Source organism: Berghia stephanieae, chromosome 4, assembly GCF_034508935.2.
Source record: "Berghia stephanieae isolate SIO BIC M18660-M18661 chromosome 4, UCSD_Bste_1.3, whole genome shotgun sequence".
NCBI lineage: Eukaryota > Metazoa > Mollusca > Gastropoda > Nudibranchia > Aeolidiidae > Berghia > Berghia stephanieae.
In genome coordinates, this window is record NC_088363.1 from 61,854,734 (window position 1) to 61,864,733 (window position 10,000).

Genomic DNA, 10,000 nt, shown 5'->3' on the forward strand with positions numbered 1-10,000 from the left:
TGGCCATTTTACAGAACTTGGATTTATATTTTCCTGTTTAAGCGTATTTCGGTTTTAGTCAGTAAAATGAGTCCCGCAATTGTTATGGCCTTATTTAAACCGCTAGATCAAGAATTGGGTTATATTTTGTTACGTTTTTTTTTTTTTTTGTTTAGAATTTTTAAGAGGGGGGAGGGGGGAGTTTCCTTCTGAATCACAGCTTTGTTGATATGAATGCCATTTATTTGTTAATTCTACAGTTCTGATAACCCTTGTCGGAGTAGCTTAGGGTGGCCGTGAAATCGAAAATCAGAGCAGTGATATTGAGCCATGTCTTCAATACCATTGAATAATTACAAACTCGAGAAAGTGTGTGCAGTTCGTGGCTTCAAGATCTTTGATATTAATTTATTCTATCAATTTTGGGCGTACAAATAGCACGAAGCGTCAGATCATAAATCAGCGCCTCCGACAGGTTGCTACTAACAGTGACATCGAGGGGGAAAGACCACAGACTAGAGACAGGCACAGCGTCCCTGGTTGCATAAAAAAGAAAATGACGGCGCTCGACCTCTCACTAGCCAGTTTTGATGACTTATTCCCCCTGTGGTCATATATGCCCTCACTTATCTGTGGGAAAGACCATTATGAGTTGTGTTCGAAATATCGATGATTTTGGTGTATGATACACCATAATCTATCCGTATTTGGTTAATCCTTTTTCATTGTAAACAACTTTGTACCGCCTGTAATTGCTGCCAAGAAATACACTTTTCAGACTTTTAAATTTTTTAAGAGTAATTCTCATCTTTCGAAGCTCAGGTATAGAGGATCTTCATCGGCATGTTCATTGACAGTGTTGTTGTTCCATCAAAACGTCCACGGATAAACAATGACGCATTAATCACTCTTCTTCTTAGGAGGTATACTCAATAAACATGTTAAGAGTTTTGCGTTTCATTCAGGTGCCGTTCACCCAACATTACATTCGTTCAATCTCGATATATGATACAGTAAATGCCTGATAGGTTGTTAAAGAAAACAGTGTGGCGACGATAAGAATGTTGTTTGTTCAGTCTCTTCCCAGCTTGCCAAAGCATGTTGGGATATGCCATACAGCAATTGAGCAACGCCCAAAGAACTTCAAAAATCGTCAACTAACTATAAGCTCCTTTGCCATGTTGTAAACAGTCTGGGATTCTAACCAGACAGTAGACCATTACCATCCACAGTTGTTAAAACTCCTTCCCTGCCTGGGCCATGTTTGTAATCCAAATTCTATCGGATCGGAATGCTGAATGACTCAAATTGTTTTCATTAACTTCTATTTTAACTGCGTTCTACCCCCCCCCCCCCCCTTTTTTTTTTTTTCTATTTTCTCCCCGGCCATTCCGTAAAGATTTCCGACCTCTCGTTTTCTGAAGGTAATATTCTGAGTAAAGAAACATTATCCATGGCATGTTATTCTCTGGTCCCGCCCTGGCACCACACATTTAATACCAATTGATATAATACATTCAAGGAAAAGACCTGTGTTTATATAGTCGAATCGAAACATATTACAATGGGTGAAATTCTGTAATCTATTTTCTTACTTCTATTTGATAAAAATGTGTTAATTATTTATAAAATCTAAATGATCATCCATTCACCCGTCGTTGAAATTCCCATTTAGCTCTCTTCATTAACACATATAGAAGTTTGAACTTTTAAAACAAGACCAGGAACAACAACAACAACAACAACAACAACAACAACAACAACAACAACAACAACAACAACAACAACAACAACAACAACAACAAATAATAATAAGTTGAAATAAGCACAATCGGAAACGAAAATATATTTTAAAATAAAAAAGAAAGGAAGAAAGAGAGAGAGAAAAAAATTCTACAAATCGATCAATCAAAACTAAAGTAAAAGTAAAAGTAAAGACGGAAAAATAAAGGATTAAAAGAGAAAGTGAGGAAGAAAAAATTCTCGGGAGTCTATTAGTTTGGGCTTGTCCAGCCTAAATTAAGACATGAAAGGGGTGTGTCCACTCGACTTACTTGTGCATGGCATCGATTTGGGGTCCTTCTTCGCCCGGAAGAAGTTAGATTCACAAGTGCACTCGTGCGCACCCCGGATGAAGAACTGTGGCGGGGGCAGCGCTTGCAAGGACCGCGTCCCTCAGACCATTTGTACAAGTTGACGCCGCAGGCTGAAATTAAAAAAAAAAAAAAGATAATGGAAGTAAAGCAAGTTACTTAAGATAAAAAATAATAACGGAGAAGAGTTGTATCAATAGACGATCGATCGTTTGTAGCCTACAAACTTTGTCTGCATTAAAAAGACAAAGTCAGTGGGTTGATTTTTTTCTTTAGATAACAATAACCTTATAAATTCGAAAGCGAACTTCCCGAATGTTGCATGTAGGTAAACGTTTTTTTAAATTGAATGATTGATTGATTGATTGATTTATTTATTTATTTATTTATTTATTTATTTATTTATTTATTTATTTATTTATTTATTTATATATATTTATTTATGTATTTTGACACTTTAAAAAGGTGTCTTCTGTTCTATTCTTCTTCCAATATTAAATCAAATATTATTTTGTTAGCTTTTTTGGGGTTTTTTTGTTTTTTTTTAGCTTTTTCTTTTCTTCTGATACTCATTTCAGTTTTGGCTGAATCTCGATTACAGGGTGACATAACAGTATGTTAGCTATAATAAATCCGTTCGTGTTGAGAAAAATGTTTTTAAGAAAAGTAAAATGATGTTGATTAAAAACAACAACATAAACATCCCACTGTTTCTGAAATTCAAACAGGCATGTCTTAATTATAGCCCAAAAATCGCCTCTCCGTTGCTATCTTCTTCAAACTCGCCGATACAAATTATTACATTCTTTCCCATCTACCTTGTCAATGAGGATATCGCTGTTTCTCTTCATTTCCGCTTTTAGCTATAGAACCGAATCCCCTGACAATTATATCGAATAAAAAATAAGGGGAGAACATCATTACCAGAAACGCACTTGTGTAAACAAGAAAATCTACGACAAAATCCAAAATCAACACTCTTGCCCTGCCGCATTAATCGTTCCATTCGGGAGAGAAAGAGAGAAAGAGAGAAAAAATACTCCCCTGAGCGGCTGAAATATCGTGAAAGAATTGAGTATTCGGATATTTTGTGGTTGGTTTTGTTTTACCATTCCTTTCTTTCTTATCTAATATTTACTGTTATATATTGCATGCGTGCATTAATGATGGATCTCGGCTCATATTTCATTTGAAATCATCTCTTGATCTTCTTGTACTTTCCCACGAAATCTTCAGAATGTCAATTTCGGAAATGTTTCAGGGGTGGATTGGGAAAGGGGGGGGGGGGGGGGGCAAGAGAACTTTGAAACGAAAATTCAGTGACTAGTTAGTTCTTGGTATCTTAGCACGGTCGATATCACAGCTATTCCTTTTCCTATTTATTTCTATGAGAAGCACTTGAGGTCCATAGGCAAGTAAAATCAATTGCTTTTGTAAGTTACTACTGAACGGTCCGGGACATTTTGGATCATTGTTGGAAGAAAGTTGTCACCCCCCCCCCCCTCTCTCTCTCTCTCTCTCTCTCTCTCTCTCTCTCTTTCTCTCTCTCTCTTTCTCTCTCTCTCTCTCTCTCTCTCTCTCTATCTATCTATCTATCTATCTATCTATCTCTATCTATCTCTCGCTTTCTTTCTTTCTTTCTTTCTCTCTCTCTCTCACTCACTCACATACACGCGCTCTCTCTCTCATTCACATACATACACACATACACACACACACACTCTCTCTTTCTCTCACTCACTCAAATACACACACACACACTCTCTCTCTCTCTATCTATCTATCTATCTATCTATCTGTTTGTGTGTGTGTGTGTGTGTGTTTGTGTGTATGTGTGTGTTTGCCAGTTCGCCCGTCCTTCCATCGATCCGTCCGTCCGTCTGTTCATCCATTGACACCCATCTATAATTTATTTATATGTATGAATGTATGTCCATCTATGTCTATTAACATCTTATCTACCTCCTCACCCCACCCCCCTCCTTCCGTTCTCCCTTTATTTCTATCTCTCTCTCTCTCTCTCTCTCTCTCTCTCTCTCTCTCTCTCTCACACACACACACATACACACATACACAAACATACACGCGCGCGCACACACACGCACACACACAAACACATATATTTCTCCATAGTTCCCTTTCATCGTAACTGCGTTGCTTAAGACATTCATCTATACAAAAATACCCCCCCCCCCCCCCCCCCCCCAAAGAAAAAAAAAAAGAAGTCCAGTCTCCGCAATCTCGACCTCCCTCCCTAACTCTTTAGTATTCAAACATCTTTTCCAAAATAGCAACATCAAGGTTGAAACGGGGGCAAGAACAACAATCGCCATTGCCGTGGGTTGCACTAAAGGTAAAAAAAAAAAAACACCTTGTTTGAGGGACATCAACATTTTAAGGGAGAAGACACACAATTATTTTCTTTGTCCGTCTTTCGTCGGGCCATCGGACTTGCTTGGTCCTTTTTAAAAATTATTAATACTTCTTTTTTTTTTTTTTTTTAACTTTTTCATTGACATCGGTATCCACCATGCTGGTATCGTTTAGACCCATCGCATTCATGTACAAAGAAAATGAATGAAATGGGAGAACCAGAAAGAAGGAGGGGGAAGGTGGAAACAAAGAGGTAGAAAAGGAGGAAGAGAGAGGATGGATGGGTTGATAGATAGATAGATAGATAGATAGATAGATTGATAGGTAGGTAGATAGATAGATAGATAGATAGATAGATAGATAGATAGATAGATAGATAGATAGATAGATAGATAGATAGATAGATAGATAGATAGTAGATAGATAGATAGTATAGATAGATAGATAGATAATAGATAGATAGATAGATAGATAGATAGATAGATAGATAGATAGATAGATAGATAGATAGAATAGATAGATAGATAGATAGATAGATAGATAGATAGATAGATAGATAGATAGATAGATAGATAGATAGATAGATAGATAGATAGATAGATAGATAGATAGATAGATAGATAGATAGATAGATAGATAGATAGATAGATAGATAGATAGATAGATAGATAGATAGATAGATAGATAGATAGATAGATAGATAGATAGATAGATAGATTGATAGATAGATAGATAGATAGATAGATAGATAGATAGATAGATAGATAGATAGATAGATAGATAGATAGATAGATAGATAGATAGATAGATAGATAGGCAGACACAAACATATGGATGGAGAGAGAGAGAGAGAGAGAGAGAGAGAGAGAGAGAGAGAGAGAGAGAGAGAAAGAGAGCGAGAGAGAGAGAGAGATTAAATCCAAATAAATAATGGTCTTAGGCCATGTTCAGCAATTACACCAACTACCATTTTTACGCGAGGAGCTGATGGAAATGGTAACCTGAGGCTTTTCCAAGGCAAGAAGTGGATGCCATGACATCTTTGGGTTACGGTCTATTCGACTGTGCCATTTCACGCTACCTAAAATTATAAACTAGAGGAAGCTCGAGTTCGAGGCGAGTTAACTAACTCATTTTCGACCTATAACAAAAGAAAATAAAAGAAGAAGAAAAGAAAGAAAGAAAGAAAGCTTTTATATTGCGCAACATCTATGCTTATCATCGATTTTCTTCCAAATTCAAAATTTATAAAGCTTATCTATTTAAGTTCCCATCGGCGATACAGATAGAACTTAAGACGGAAAAAAATATAAAAGGCGATCTTTTATATGGCGCAATTCAACTTTATGTGATCAAAGCGCTTTACAGAGGGTCACAAGCGAACATCAATACTGACCATGTAGAAGGAGACTTGGGATCTGTAAACAGCTATTAATGGGGGTTTTTTTTCTTGGCAGAGACGAACTTTAAACAAAAACCACTGATGTCCGAATATGGTGAGTAAAGAATGTAAGTAAAGAGCAGTTTCGAAGGACTTAACACCGACCCGCCAAAGTGGGACTCGAACCAAGGACCTTTACAGGTCGAAAGTCAGAAGTTAGGTGTCATGTCAAAAGACCACGAAGCTAAACAGCTAGATAGCAATGGAGAGTGATGGGCCTCATTTAAAACGACGGAACAAAAATCCGCGCAAAGCTCGTGATTTCAAGCATTCTCAATTAAAGGGTTCAAGCAATCTCAACTCTAAAGGGTATCATCTAAAAGAACAAATTAGTTTCAGTAGGATGGCAGAGATGTAGAGAAAACCACACAAATTTATATCTACTACAAGGAAACCAACTTAAGCCAGAAGATAAAGGTACCCAAGATAAATCTTTGAATACACCAGGAAAAGGGAAATTGATGAGTGTAAAACAAACATAAAACATTAGCCGGATTTGGGGTAATGATACGTCTTGCTGCAGATATAACTACCAGATATCTCTCAAGGATACATAAATCTCAAACGCCAGGTTAACGAATCGGCGGTCTCAAGAAGTGGGTGAGAGAGGGATCTAGTAATGACTTTGAGTTTGAAACGAATATTTTTTGTGTTCGTTGATAGCTCACACGGTAGAGCCACGCTCTCACCTGCCAGGCGGAGTTGTCGTACCAATAAGGTCGCAGGTTCAAACCCCACCACCGCCGCGAAAAATTTTCATTCTCTATTGTCTTCTGGCACTTTTCTATTCACTTCATATCTTGTTGTTACCAACATAAGTGCCTGCTCCACTCACTTTTCTGAATTAAAAATTCACCCCATACACCGGAGCATACTCAATGTCTCAATCGTTTCTATGTTATATGTTTGTGTTGAGAATATTGGCTATTAAGCTTAACTGCTGGTCAAAATTATTCGCGATGGTGGTGTACGAACGAATCGGCGGTCTCAAGAAGTGGGTGAGAGAGGGATCTAGTAATGACTTTGAGTTTGAAACGAATATTTTTTGTGTTCGTTGATAGCTCACACGGTAGAGCCACGCTCTCACCTGCCAGGCGGAGTTGTCGTACCAATAAGGTCGCAGGTTCAAACCCCACCACCGCCGCGAAAAATTTTCATTCTCTATTGTCTTCTGGCACTTTTCTATTCACTTCATATCTTGTTGTTACCAACATAAGTGCCTGCTCCACTCACTTTTCTGAATTAAAAATTCACCCCATACACCGGAGCATACTCAATGTCTCAATCGTTTCTATGTTATATGTTTGTGTTGAGAATATTGGCTATTAAGCTTAACTGCTGGTCAAAATTATTCGCGATGGTGGTGTACGAACGAATCGGCGGTCTCAAGAAGTGGGTGAGAGAGGGATCTAGTAATGACTTTGAGTTTGAAACGAATATTTTTTGTGTTCGTTGATAGCTCACACGGTAGAGCCACGCTCTCACCTGCCAGGCGGAGTTGTCGTACCAATAAGGTCGCAGGTTCAAACCCCACCACCGCCGCGAAAAATTTTCATTCTCTATTGTCTTCTGGCACTTTTCTATTCACTTCATATCTTGTTGTTACCAACATAAGTGCCTGCTCCACTCACTTTTCTGAATTAAAAATTCACCCCATACACCGGAGCATACTCAATGTCTCAATCGTTTCTATGTTATATGTTTGTGTTGAGAATATTGGCTATTAAGCTTAACTGCTGGTCAAAATTATTCGCGATGGTGGTGTACGAACGAATCGGCGGTCTCAAGAAGTGGGTGAGAGAGGGATCTAGTAATGACTTTGAGTTTGAAACGAATATTTTTTGTGTTCGTTGATAGCTCACACGGTAGAGCCACGCTCTCACCTGCCAGGCGGAGTTGTCGTACCAATAAGGTCGCAGGTTCAAACCCCACCACCGCCGCGAAAAATTTTCATTCTCTATTGTCTTCTGGCACTTTTCTATTCACTTCATATCTTGTTGTTACCAACATAAGTGCCTGCTCCACTCACTTTTCTGAATTAAAAATTCACCCCATACACCGGAGCATACTCAATGTCTCAATCGTTTCTATGTTATATGTTTGTGTTGAGAATATTGGCTATTAAGCTTAACTGCTGGTCAAAATTATTCGCGATGGTGGTGTACGAACGAATCGGCGGTCTCAAGAAGTGGGTGAGAGAGGGATCTAGTAATGACTTTGAGTTTGAAACGAATTTTTTGTGTTCGTTGATAGCTCACACGGTAGAGCCACGCTCTCACCTGCCAGGCGGAGTTGTCGTACCAATAAGGTCGCAGGTTCAAACCCCACCACCGCCGCGAAAAATTTTCATTCTCTATTGTCTTCTGGCACTTTTCTATTCACTTCATATCTTGTTGTTACCAACATAAGTGCCTGCTCCACTCACTTTTCTGAATTAAAAATTCACCCCATACACCGGAGCATACTCAATGTCTCAATCGTTTCTATGTTATATGTTTGTGTTGAGAATATTGGCTATTAAGCTTAACTGCTGGTCAAAATTATTCGCGATGGTGGTGTACGAACGAATCGGCGGTCTCAAGAAGTGGGTGAGAGAGGGATCTAGTAATGACTTTGAGTTTGAAACGAATATTTTTTGTGTTCGTTGATAGCTCACACGGTAGAGCCACGCTCTCACCTGCCAGGCGGAGTTGTCGTACCAATAAGGTCGCAGGTTCAAACCCCACCACCGCCGCGAAAAATTTTCATTCTCTATTGTCTTCTGGCACTTTTCTATTCACTTCATATCTTGTTGTTACCAACATAAGTGCCTGCTCCACTCACTTTTCTGAATTAAAAATTCACCCCATACACCGGAGCATACTCAATGTCTCAATCGTTTCTATGTTATATGTTTGTGTTGAGAATATTGGCTATTAAGCTTAACTGCTGGTCAAAATTATTCGCGATGGTGGTGTACGAACGAATCGGCGGTCTCAAGAAGTGGGTGAGAGAGGGATCTAGTAATGACTTTGAGTTTGAAACGAATATTTTTTGTGTTCGTTGATAGCTCACACGGTAGAGCCACGCTCTCACCTGCCAGGCGGAGTTGTCGTACCAATAAGGTCGCAGGTTCAAACCCCACCACCGCCGCGAAAAATTTTCATTCTCTATTGTCTTCTGGCACTTTTCTATTCACTTCATATCTTGTTGTAAACGCCAGGTTGGAACCGCGACAGGGCATAAAATAAAAGTTTTAATACGAATTAATGGTGAGCTGTAAAACCGATTTCTGTCCTTATCGTACGGAGCGGTGCTACATGTCAGCTCTTGTTGACTGACTGATGCTATAGATTGCAATGCACTCACAAAACACATTTTAAACATTTAACTGCCGAACTCTGGAAAGACACGTGTTTTAAAAATTTGGCCAGAAAACTCCTCCTTCAAATATCTATCGATTTAAATGACCCTCATCTTGACAAAAACACGCAAACCAAGAACCTCGCGTGGTACCAGGTTTGAGAGTTTCTGCCGAGATGAGAGTCATCTAAATCGATCACTATTTGAAGGACGAGTTTTCTGGCCAAATTTTTAAATATGGGTTTTTCCAAGGAACGGCAGAATACTGATACTGATAGATTTTCATGATCTCAACTTATCAAACCTAAGACTTTTTGAAGTTCCGGGTTTGAGAGTACTTTTTTACAAGTTAGGTTTATCTTAATCCATCGTTATTTGAAGTAAGTGGTGTATTTTACTTTTTGTGGGGTTTTTTTGTTGGGTTTTGTTTGTTTTTTTTGGGCCAAATTTTTAAAAAGTGTTTTGTGTCGGTAGAGTGTCGAGAGAGACAGAACCCTGTCTGGCGTCGGCTTTGACGTCTTATGTTAGTCCAATATACCTTGACTTTTCAAAGTTGGAAAGAAATAGAAGGAGAACATAATTCTGAGATAAACTTTCTCCAGGGGACGAAAATGGGCCAATTCTGTTTTGCTTCGGTTATAAGTTTAGAGTGGACCAGCAAAGAGTACCTGGCAACTAAAATACATTAATTTATCAACTACACTTTTTTCTTTATTACAAAGCTATACAAAATTAACGAAAAAATAGAATACAAATTAATGTAAGAACGAAG

General features: G+C 38.5%; 1 protein-coding gene across 1 annotated transcript in view; it reads right to left on the minus strand.

The window, feature by feature from the left end:
* Window positions 1–10,000, minus strand: part of LOC144970967 (ephrin type-B receptor 1-B-like) — a 183,601-nt gene that overhangs the window by 62,592 nt on the left and 111,009 nt on the right. The window contains 2 exon segments of the mRNA XM_078911192.1: window positions 2,034–2,108; window positions 2,111–2,185. Coding sequence (XP_078767318.1) covers window positions 2,034–2,108; window positions 2,111–2,185 — 150 coding nt within the window.